The sequence below is a fragment of the Pan troglodytes genome, chromosome 15, assembly GCF_028858775.2.
Source record: "Pan troglodytes isolate AG18354 chromosome 15, NHGRI_mPanTro3-v2.0_pri, whole genome shotgun sequence".
Taxonomy (NCBI): domain Eukaryota; kingdom Metazoa; phylum Chordata; class Mammalia; order Primates; family Hominidae; genus Pan; species Pan troglodytes.
Window position 1 is genome coordinate 69,058,947 of NC_072413.2, and position 11,699 is coordinate 69,070,645.

The window sequence follows — 11,699 nt, forward strand, 5'->3', positions numbered from 1 at the left end:
CTGGGTGTGGTGGCGGGCATCTGTAGTCCCAGCTGAGGCATGAGAGTTGCTTGAACCCAGGAGATAGAGGTTGCAGTGAGCCGAGATTATGCCATCGCACTCTAGCATGGGCGACAGAGTAAGACTCTGTCTCTAAATAAATAAATAATAAAATAAAATAAATATAATTGTTTTGAAGTTGCTTTGTTGAATTTATGGTTGTGATTTTAAAGTATTAGATGTTTTTTCATCCAGTAAGGCCTGAGGTATATTATTATAGTATTCTTAAAATATATATGTAGAATATTGAGGGGGAATAAAATACTTTTTAGTCAGACTAAAAAGTGTTTTACTATTTATCATTATAAATAATTGGAATTTATTTCATTGAGTAATCTGAGTTAATTGAAATTGTAATTTAATCTGAATTCTTTTTTTTGTCTTGTTCATGTTAGGGTATCATTTATTATGTTACGACCTCGTCTAAGCTAGAGGAGTGGCTAGCTAATGAGACAATGCAGGAAGGACTTCGTCTGTGTGCTGATCGCAATTATGTCGATGTGGACCCGACCTTTAATCCAAACATTGATGAAGACTATGACCACCGACTGGCAGGCATATCTAGGGAGAGTTTCTGTGTGATTTACCTCAACTGGATAGAGTACTGCTCTTCCCGAAGAGCAAAGGTAGAGTTTATTTCATTTACAACTCTTTGAATCCAGGTTTTTCCAAAGATGCAAAGAATGTCCCTGTTAGTTCTTACGAGGTCAGTTTTTCAAGACCTTCCTCTTTCTGATCTTCTGGTTAAGATAACCTAACTGGTTCATTATGGTTGGGCCAAACCAGCTCTGCCAAAACAGGTTAAAGGAAGTGGCCTCCCTCTTTCTTTCATTTGCAGTGTCCCAGTCTCACTGTCCAGGTAGCACCTCCTTCATCCTGGGCATGTACAGGCATGCACATACATTCACATTCCATGCATTACCCTCCAAAATCTAGTCCTTAAGAAATTCTACCTCTGTCTGCCACACTTAAGGATAATTAAATGTCTTTGTCCCAAATACAAAGTCTAGACCAGTGCTGGCTAATGGACTTTCTGCAGTGTTGGAAATATGCTGTCACTGCCACATGTGGCTGTGAAACACATGAAATGTGGCTAGTACAACTGAAAAGCCGAATTGTAAATTTTATTTAATTTTAACTGATTTAAATTTAGGAGCCCATATAGCTAGTGACTACCATATTGGACAGTGTGCATCTAGACCATTGATTTTCAAATGTTAATGTGAGTAAAAAAGACATAGGAACTTGTAAAAATGCAGATTCCTGGGCCCCACCTGCAAGACTCTGATCTAGGTCTAGGCTGGGGATCACCCTAGGTGATTTTAATTCTGGTGGTTCCCAATCCACACATTAGGATAACATGTCTTATCCTAAAAGTAAGATGAGTTAGGGACTTCAGCAACTACAGCTTTCTTCTAGGTCTCATGATTTTTGTGGTAGTATCACACCCCTGGTCAGACTCCATGTAACAGAATTGCAGTGCCAAGGCCTGTGATTACAAAGCTAATTCCTACCACCACTGCTGCTTTTTAAGCAAAAGCCTTGTGTAGTTGAACCACCAGTGTCGTATGTACAGATGTACCTGCTATCATGGAGCAGTGTGAGCTACCTTGACAACTGGTGCCTTCGTCATGGTCTAGGAGGTGCATACCGACCATCTTCACATTTAGCACTTGGTTTAGTCCTTCCTTTGCCACCACTTAGAGTAAGACAGCCATCATATCAGCCTCTTTTTACTCCATCAATAAGAACAGGAGCATCTTGTACTTCCTTTCTGAGCAGTGGCCTTTGAGCTTTTATAGTAGATGTGCAGTATATACTGAGCAGAGTAGTATATCTTAAAAGAAGGGATAGTGAGTTGGATAAAATAACCTCACAAAAGGTTCAGAAGACCAGCAGACAGTGGCTAGAAGTAGAGGACCTCAAAGCTAAACTTCTTTCTTCCAAACATATAATTAATAGTTTTATTTTTTCATAAATAAAATACACTTAAAATACTTTGCGTACTGTTCTCAAATCCTTGAACTGACTTTTGTTGGGGAGAGTAATGGGAACAGTCATGTTATTCTATATCTCTTCTTTGGCTTAGATGATATTGGCTATTTTGTTATGAGTTAATCATGATGTTTTGGGCTAGGAGTTCACAGTCTACCCACTCAGGAACAGGGTTCCATCCTACCTTAAGGACCTTTCTCTTAGAGATTATTGCTGAAGTCATGAACATGGCTCAAGGAAGTCCTCCTGATTGGTAATAAATCATATATTCAAAAGGTTTACCTCTAAACTTGGGTATCCCCAGTCTCATCAGGTAGCTTATTTCACTAATCCTGGTCTGTTTTGTTTTCTACTCTTACAATCTGTTTAGAAAAAAATTATCAGTTGTATTTTTCCAGCTATATAGTCTTCCCATCTGCTCTAGTTTCTCTTTTAAGTTGAACAAGATTATCTTCATCTCCTTAAGATCTTGCATGCTATTCCCTGAATCAACATTCCCAGAATAACCTTTTCCTGGGGACATTAATCAGGCCAGACTTGCTGACTCCAAACTGTAGTGCCCTCATCTGAATGTTTAAAAGCTGCCTCAGACCCTTCTTCCATAGTTTCCTTTCAAGATAGTGTAAGATTGATCCTGAACTAACTGCATTAAAATTACCTTCAATGGGAAAATGAAAAGATTCATCTCAGTTTCTTTCTCCTACTTTTCAAATGATAAGTATTTCTTTCACTTTGTTGTTAGTATTAGCAAGAATTCTTGGTGAGAATTTCTAATGCAATTTAGGGACTAGGGCACACGCCTTCTCCAACAGTAACAAAATAGTGCTACCAGGCTTGAACTAATTTTTTTCTTTCAGCAAATTAAAGATGTTGCTATACTGTCTTCTGGCTTGCATTGTTTCTGATGAGAAGTCTGCTGTCATTCTTTTCTTTGTTCCTCTGAAAAAAATGGTAGGTACAATATAATATCTTTTTTCACTGGCTGCTTTTAAGATTTTCTCTTTATTACTGGTTTTAAGCAATTTAAATATGATGTGCCTTAGTGTAGTTTTCTCATGTTTCTTTTTTTATTATTATTATACTTTAAGTTCTGGGATACATGTGCAGAACTTGCAGGTTTGTGGCATGGGTATACACATGCCATGGTGGCTTGCTGTACCCATCAACCTGTCATCTACATGAGGTATTTCTCCTAAGCTATCCCTCCCATAGCCCCTCACACCCCGACAGGCCCCGGTGTGTGATGTTCCCCTCCCTGTGTCCATGTGTTCTCATTGTTCAACTCCCACTTATGAGTGAGAACATGCAGTGTTTGGTTTTCTGTCCCTGTGTTAGTTTGCTAAGAATGATGGTTTCCAGCTTCATCCATGTCCCTGCAAAGGACATGAACTCATCCTTTTTTATGGCTGCATAGTATTCCATGTTGTATATGTGTCACATTTTATCTAGTCTATCACTGATGGGCATTTGGATTGGTTCCAAGTCTTTGCTATTGTGAACAGTGCTGCAATAAATATACATGTGCATGTGTCTTTATAGTAGAATGATTTATAATCCTTTGTGTGTATACCCAAAATGGGATTGCTGGGTCAAATGGCATTTCTGGTTCTAGATCCTTGGGGAATCGCCACTCTATCTTCCACAATGGTTGAACTAATTTACACTCCTACCAACAGTGTAAAAGCATTCCTATTTCTTCACATCCTCTCCAGCACCTGACTTTTTAATGATCGCCTGACTTTGTAACTTTTTTTTGTTTCTTGACTTTTTAATGATCGCCATTCTAACGGGAGTGAGATGGTATCTCATTGTGGTTTTGATTTGCATTTCTCTAATGACCATTGATGATGAACTTTTTTTCATATGTTTGTTAGCCACATAAATGTCTTCTTTTGAGAAGTGTCTGTTCATATCCTTCACCCACTTTTGGATGGGGTTTTTTTTCCTTGTAAATTTAAATTACTTGTAGATTCTGGATATTAGCCCTTTGTCAGATGGGTAGATGGCAGAAATTTTCTCCCATTCTGTAGGTTGCCTGTTCACTCTGATAATAGTTTCTTTTGCTATACAGAAGCTCTTTAGTTTAATTAGATCCCATTTGTCAATTTTGGCTTTTGTTGCCATTGCTTTTGGTGTTTTAGTCATGAAGTCTTTGCCTATGCCTATGTCCTGAATGGTATTGCCTAGGTTTTCTTCTAGGGTTTTTATGGTTTTAGGTCTTACATTTAAGTCTTTAATCTGTCTTGAGTTAATTTTTGTATAAGGTGTAAGGAAGGGGTCCAGTTTCAGTTTCTGCATATGGCTAGCCAGTTTTCCCAACACCATTTATTAAATAGGGAATCCTTTCCCCATTGTCTTGTTTTTGTCAGGTTTGTCAAAGATCAGATGGTTGTAGATGAGTGGCATTATTTCTGAGGCCTCTGTTCTGTTCCATTGATCTATATATCTGTTTTGGTACAAGTACCATGCTGTTTTGATTACTGTAGCCTTGTAGTAGAGTTTGAAGTTAGGTAATGTGATGCCTCCAGCTTTATTCTTTTTGCTTAGGATTGTCTTGGCTATGCGGGCTCTTTTTTGATTCTATAGGAAATTTAAAGTAGTTTTTTCTAATTCTTAGAAGCAAGTCCGTGGTAGCTTGATGGGGATAGCATTGAATCTGTAAATTACTTTGGGCAGTATGGCCATTTTCACAATATTGATTCTTCCTATCCATGAGCATGGAATGTTTTTCCATTTGTTTGTGTCCTCTCTTATTTCCTTAGCAGTGGTTTGTAGTTCTCCTTGAAGAGGTCGTTCACATCCTTGTAAGCTGTATTCCTAGGTATTTTATTCTCTTTGTAGCAGTTGTGAATGGGAGTTCATTCATGATTTGGCCCTCTGTCTGTTATTGCTGTATAGGAATGCTTGTGATTTTTGCACATTGATTTTGTATCTTGAGACTTTGCTGAAGTTGCTCATCAGCTTAAGGAGATTTTGGGCTGAGACAGTGGGGTTTTCTGAATATACAGTCATGTCATCTGGAAACAGAGACAATTTGACTTCCTCTCTTCCTATTTAAATACCCTTTATTTCTTTCTCTTGGCTGATTGCCCTGTCTAGAACTTCCAATACTGTGTTGAGTAGGAGTGGTGGGAGAGGACATCCTTGTCTTGTGCCGGTTTTCAAAGGGAATGCTTCCAGTTTTTGCTCATTCAGTATGATATTAGCTGTGGGTTTGTCATAAATAGCTCTTATTATTTTGAGATAGGTTCCATCAGTACCTAGTTTATGGAGAGTTTTTAGCATGAAGGGCTGTTGAATTTTATTGAAGGCCTTTTCTGCATCTATTGAGATAATCATGTGGTTTTTGTCATTGGTTCTGTTTATGTGATGGATTACGTTTATTGATTTGCATATGTTGAACCAGCCTTGCATCCCAGGGATGAAGCCAACTTGATTATGGTGGATAAGCTTTTTGATGTGCTGCTGGATTCTGTCTGCCAGTATCTTATTGAGGATTTTCTCATTGATGTTCATCAGGTATATTGGCCTGAAATTTTCTTTTTTTGTTGTGTCTCTGCCAGGTTTTGGTATCAAGATGATGCTGGTCTCATAAAATGATTAGGGAGGAGTCCCTCTTTTTTTATTGTTTGGAATAGTTTCAGAAGGAATGGTACCAGCTCTTCTTCGTACCTCTGGTAGAATTCAGCTGTCAGTCTGTCTGGTCCCAGGCTTTTTTTGGTTGGTAGGCTATTAATTACTGCCTCAATTTCAGAACTTGTTATTGATCTATTCAGGGATTCGACTTCTTCTTGGTTTATACTTGGGAGGGTGTGTGTGTCCAGAAATCTATCCATTTCTTCTAGACCTAGTTTATTTGCGTAGATGTGTTTATAGTATTCTCTGATGGTAGTTTGTATTTCTGTGGGATCAGTGGTGATATCCCCTTTATCATTTTTATTGTGTCTATTTGATTCTTCTCTCTTTTCTTCTTTATTAATCTAACTAGCAGTCTATCTGTCGATCTTTTCAAAAAACCAGCTCCTGGATTCATTTTTTGAAGGGTTTTCTTGTATCTCTATCTCCTTCAGTTCTGCTCTGATCTTAGTTATTTCTTGTCTTCTGCTACCTTTTGAATTTGTTTGCTCTTGCTTTTCTAGTTCTTTTAATTGCGATGTTAGGGTGTTGATTTTAGATCTTTCCCACTTTTTTTCTGTGGGCATTTAGTGCTATAAATTTCTCTCTAAACACTGTTTTAGCTGTGTCTCAGAGATTCTGGTATGTTGTGTCTTTGTTCTCATTGGTTTCAAAGCACTTATTTATTTCTGCCTTGATTTCATTATTTACCCAATAGTCATTCAGGAGCAGGTTTTTCAGTTTCCATGTAGTTGTGCGGTTTTGAGTGATTTTCTTAATCCTGAGCTCTAATTTGATTGCACTGTGGTCTGAGAGACCGTTTGTTTTGATTTCTGTTCTCTTGCATTTGCTGAGGAGTGTTTTACTTCCAATTATGTGGTCAGTTTTAGAATAAGTGCAATGTGGTGCTGAGAAGAATGTATATTCTGTTGATTTGGGGTGGAGAGTTCTGTAGACATCTATTAGGTCTGCTTGGTCCAAAGCGGAGTTCAAGTCCTGAATATCCTTGTTAATTTTCTATCTGGCCGATCTAATATTGACAGTGGGGTGTTAAAATCTCCCACTATTATTGTGTGGGAGTCTGAGTCTCTTTGTAGGTCTCTAAGGACTTGCTTCATGAATCTGGGTGCTCCTGTATTGGGTGCATATATATTTAGGATAGTTGGCTCTTCTCGCTACATTGATCCCTTTACCATAGCTTTTCTTTGTCTTTTTTGATCTTTGTTGGTTTAAAGTCTGTTTTATCAGAGACTAGGATTGCAACCCCTGCTTTTTTTTTGCTTTCCATTCACTTGGTAAATATTTCTCCATCCCTTTATTTTGAGCCTGTGTGTGTCTTTACACATGAGATGGATCTCCTGAATACAGCACACCGATGAGTCTTGGCTCTATCCAATTTGCCAGTGTGTGTCTTTTAATTGGGGCATTTAGCCTGCTTACATTTAAGGTTAATATTGTTATATGTGAATTTGATCCTATCATTATGATGTTAGCTGGTTATTTTGCCCATTAGTTGATGCAGTTTCTTCATAGTGTCAGTGGTCTTTACAATTTGGTAAATTTACAGTACCAGTGGTACTGGTTTTTCCTTTCCATATTTAGTGCTTCCTTCAGGAGCTCTTGTAAGGGAGGCATGGTGGTGACAAAAATCTCTCAGCATTTGCTTGTCTGTAAAGGATTTTATTACTCCTTAGCTTATGAAGCTTAGTTTGGCTGGATATGCAATTCTGGGTTGAAAATTCTTTTCTTTAAGAATGTTCAATACTGGCCCCCACTCTCTTCTGGCTTGTGCGGTTTCTGCAGAGAGATCTGCTGTTAGTCTGATGGGCTTCCCTTTGTGGGTAATCCGACCTTTCTCTCTGGCTGCCCTTAACATTTTTTCCTTCATTTCAACCTTGGTGAATCTGACGATTATGTGTCTTGGGGTTGCTCTTCTCGAGGAGTACCTTTGTGGTGTTCTCTGTATTTCCTGAATCTGAATGTTGGCCTGTCTTGCTAGGCTGGGGAAGTTCTAGGTAATAATCCTGAAGAATGTTTCCAAGTTGATTCCATTCTCTGCATCACTTTCAGGTACACCAATCAAATGTAGGTTTGGTCTTTTCACATAGTCCCATATTTCTTGGAGGCTTTGTTCGTTCCTTTTCATTCTTTTTTCTCTCATCTTGTCTTCATGCTTTATTTCATTAAGTTGATCTTCAGTCTCTGATATCCTTTCTCCTGCTTGATCGATTCGGCTATTGATACTTTTATATGCTTCACAAAGTTCTCATGCTGTTTTTCAGCTCCATCAGGTCATTTATGTTCTTCTCTAAACTGGTTATTCTAGTTAGCGATTCCTCTGACCTTTTTTCAAGGTTCTTAGCTTCCTTGCATTGGGTTAGAACATGCTCCGTTAGCTTGGAGGAGTTTGTTATTACCCATGTTCTGAAGCCTACTTCTGTCAATTTGTCAAACTCATTCTCCATCCGGTTTTGTTCCCTTGCTGGCGAGGAGTTGTGATCCTTTGGAGGAGAAAAGGCATTCTGGTTTTTGGAATTTTCGGCCTTTTTGCACTGGTTTTTCCTCATCTTCGTGGATTTATCTACCTTTGGTCTTTGATGCTGGTGACCTTCGGATGGGGTTTCTGTGTGGACATCCTTTTGGTTGATGATGATGCTATTCCTTTCTGTTTGTTAGTTTTCCTTCTAACAGGCCCCTCTGCTGCAGGTCTGCTGGAATTTGCTGGAGGTCCACTTCAGACCTTGTTTGCCTGGGTATCACCAGTGGAGGCTGCAGAACAGCAAAGATTGCTGCCTGTTCCTTTCTCTGGAAGCTTCGTCCCAGAGGGGCACCCGGCAGGTGCCAGTCAGAGCTCTCCTGTATGAGGTGTCTGTCGACCCCTGCCCAGGAGGCGTCTCCCAGTCAGGATGCACAGGGGTCAGGGACCCACTTGAGGAGGCAGTCTGTCCCTTAGCAGAGCTCAAGTGCTGTGCTGGGAGATCCGCTGCTCTCTTCAGAGCCAGCAGGCAGCAACATTTAAGTCTGCTGAAGCTGTGCCCACAGCCACCCCTTCCCCCAGGTGCTCTGTCCCAGGGAGATGGGAGTTTTATCTATAAGCCGCTGACTGGGGCTGCTGCCTTTCAGAGATGCCCTGCCCAGAGAGGAGGAATCTAGAGAGGCAGTCTGGCTACAGTGGCTTTGCTGAGCTGTGGTGGGCTCTGCCTGGTTCGAACTTCCTGGCAGCTTTGCTTACACTGTGAGGGGAAAACCGCCTACTGAAGCCTTAGTAATGGCAGATGCCCCTTCCCCCACCAAGCTTGAGCATCCCAGGTCAACTTCAGACTGCTGTGCTGGCAGCAAGAATTTCAAGCCAGTAGATCTTAGCTTGCTGGGCTCCGTAGGGGTGGGATCCACTGAGCTAGACCACTTGGCTCCCTGGCTTCAGCCCCCTTTCCAGGGGAGTGAACAGTTCTGTCTCGCTGGCGCTCCAGGTGCCACTGGGATATGAAAACTCTGGCAGTTAGCTCGGTGTCTGCCCAAATGGCTGCCCAGTTTTGTGCTTGAAACCCAGGGCCCTGGTGGTGTAGGCACGCGAGGGAATCTCTTGGTCTGTGGGTTGTGAAGACCATGGGAAAAGCATAGTATCTGGGCCAGAATGCACTGTTCCTCACGGCACGGTCCATCACAGCTTCCCTTGGCTAGGGGAGCAAGTTCCCCGACCTCTTGCGCTTCCCAAGTGAGGCAACGCCCCACCCTGCTTCGGCTTGCCCTCTGTGGGCTGCACCTACTGTCTAACCAGTCCCAATGCGATGAGCTGGGTACTTCAGTTGGAAATGCAGAAATCACCTGCTTTCTGCCTTGATGTTGCTGGGAGCTGTAGACCGGAGCTGTTCATGTTCGGCCATCTTGCCAGCCACCTGTTTCTTGTTCTTGAAGTTCATTGAGATTCTTGAATCTGTAAGTACATAATTTTTTTCAGATTTGGAAACTTTTCATGATTTTCAAAAATCTATTAAAGACATGCTTTATTAATACAAACACAGACAAACTATAAAGGACTAAGAAATATAAATATCTGTGTCATAAGCAAACATTCAGGATCGACAGAATGATCAAAGGAGACTGCATCAAATTGGATTCCTATGGTGGAGGGGGTACCCCAGCTGTAACAGCTTTTCCAGTTCTCTCTCCCATCCAGAACCATGAGAGGCACGCCATTCGAGGGGAGGTATGCAATCTGATGCTCCTCAGACAGGTCAAAATTCTCAAAGTCCATAGGATTAAAAGGGCAGCATTTTTCTACTTCTGGATAGGTGTCATCGAGGCAGGAATAGAGGTGGTTTTAGCTTTAACAGTCTTCTCAGTCATAAGGCCCAGACCCCAGCTTCAGCCCATCCTTAGGAGCCACACAGGTGCCTGGTTCTCTGTTTTCCTTATCAATAAGGATCAGAGTAGTTATTCTGGATTACTCCAAGACTCTCCTTCCACCATTATTAAACATAGTTTTTTCTGTTTTCCTCTACGCCTTTTGCAGGAACTCCAATTATATTTGTATTAGGCTGCTTGATTGTCCTACAGCTCCCTGACGCCCTGTTCATTTATTTTCAGTCTTTTTTCTCTCTGTATTTCATTTTGCATAGTTTCTCTTGCTAAGTTTTTGAGATCATTTATCTTTTCTTCTGAATTAATATACCAGTAATCCCATTCAGTATATTTTTTATCTCAGACATTGCTTCATTTTGTGTCTCTAGAAGTTTGATTTGGGTCTTTTCTACAAATCTTCCATGTCTCATTCAACATGCTCAGTCATTCCTCTGCCTTCTTGAGCTTATGGAATATAGTTAAAATAGTTGTTTTAATATCCTTGTGGGTTAAGCCTAACATCAGTGTCAGTTGTGGGTCAGTTTTGATTGAGTGGTTAATTGATTGTTATTATGGGTCCTATTTTCCTGCTACTTGCATGCCTGTCAATTTTTTATTAGATGCCAGTCTTTATGAATTTTACTCTGAAGGGTGCTGGATATTTCTGTATTCCTGTAAATAATTCTTGAACTTTGTTTTGTGACACAGTTAAATTCTTTGGGGACAGTTTGATCCTTTCAGGGCTTGCTTTGGAGGGACCAGAGCAGCTTGTTAGTCTGGGGCTAATTCTTCCCCATGACCAAGACAATGCCATCCTGAGTGTTCTAGCCAGTCCCAAGGTTTTTCGCTGTTCCTTTGTATTCCATTCGGATGATTCTTTTCTCAGCCTAGGGTCCTCTTTGCATGTGTGCTGTTGCCGTAGATCTCCGAGTTCCCTCGCCTCCCTCTCTCAGTAGCTCTCTCTAGCACTCTGCCCTGTGAGCTCCAGCTGGCTCAGAGGCCTCTGTCTCAATTTGTGCTCTCCTTTCTTGTGCTGTGGTCTGGAAACTCTCTAGGTAATAAGCTCAGTCAGTTGTAGGGCTACCTCATTTGTTTCCTGTCTCTCAGGGACCGGTGTCCAGTGTCTGAAAACTGTTGTGTCATGTATTCTGCCCAGTCTTTGGCTGTTTCAGCTAGGGGGGTAAATATGGTCTCTATTGAATCATCTTGGCTGAGGTAAATCTGAATTAAAAAAAAAAAATTTCTCATCACAGAAACAATACATTTTTAGTCTAGAAAGTTGACAGGGGAAGGGAGGTAGAGAAAAAGAAAAAAAGAATGAAGATCACCCGTCATTTTATCACCCGTTGTAACTACCTTTAGTATTTTTTCTTTATACAACTTCAAGTCTACACCCACTCTCTTTTATTTTTCTTTTGTATTTCTTTAAACTAGTGCTCTCATACTCTTTATTTACTGTTTTGTAACCTGGACCCAAATTTTTTTTCAAAATGCCTACTTGATGAAACTAGAGTACGTGCTGTAAGAGGTAATATGTCTTTAGAAACAATCTGATTGGCAAGCAACTAGGATATCTCTAACACAGTCTCCATTAACTAAATTATCAATTAATGATAATTAACCTATCAATAGTAAGTTAATATCTTAGACTGTTCCCCTATTGTATTTATAAGTTAATGGTTTATAAAGCCAAAAATAAATACCATTGG

At 40.4% G+C, this 11,699-nt stretch overlaps 1 protein-coding gene and 1 pseudogene across 10 annotated transcripts in view; one reads left to right on the forward strand and one right to left on the reverse strand.

Moving 5' to 3' along the window:
- Positions 1–11,699, forward strand: part of PCNX1 (pecanex 1) — a 202,490-nt gene that overhangs the window by 168,146 nt on the left and 22,645 nt on the right. For all 10 annotated transcript variants that reach the window (XM_016926278.4, XM_016926280.4, XM_016926282.4 and 7 more), the window contains one exon: positions 435–665. In XM_016926278.4, coding sequence (XP_016781767.1) covers positions 435–665 — 231 coding nt within the window. The remainder of the gene's footprint in view (positions 1–434; positions 666–11,699) is intronic.
- LOC112205374 (securin-like) lies at positions 9,709–11,133 on the reverse strand (annotated as a pseudogene).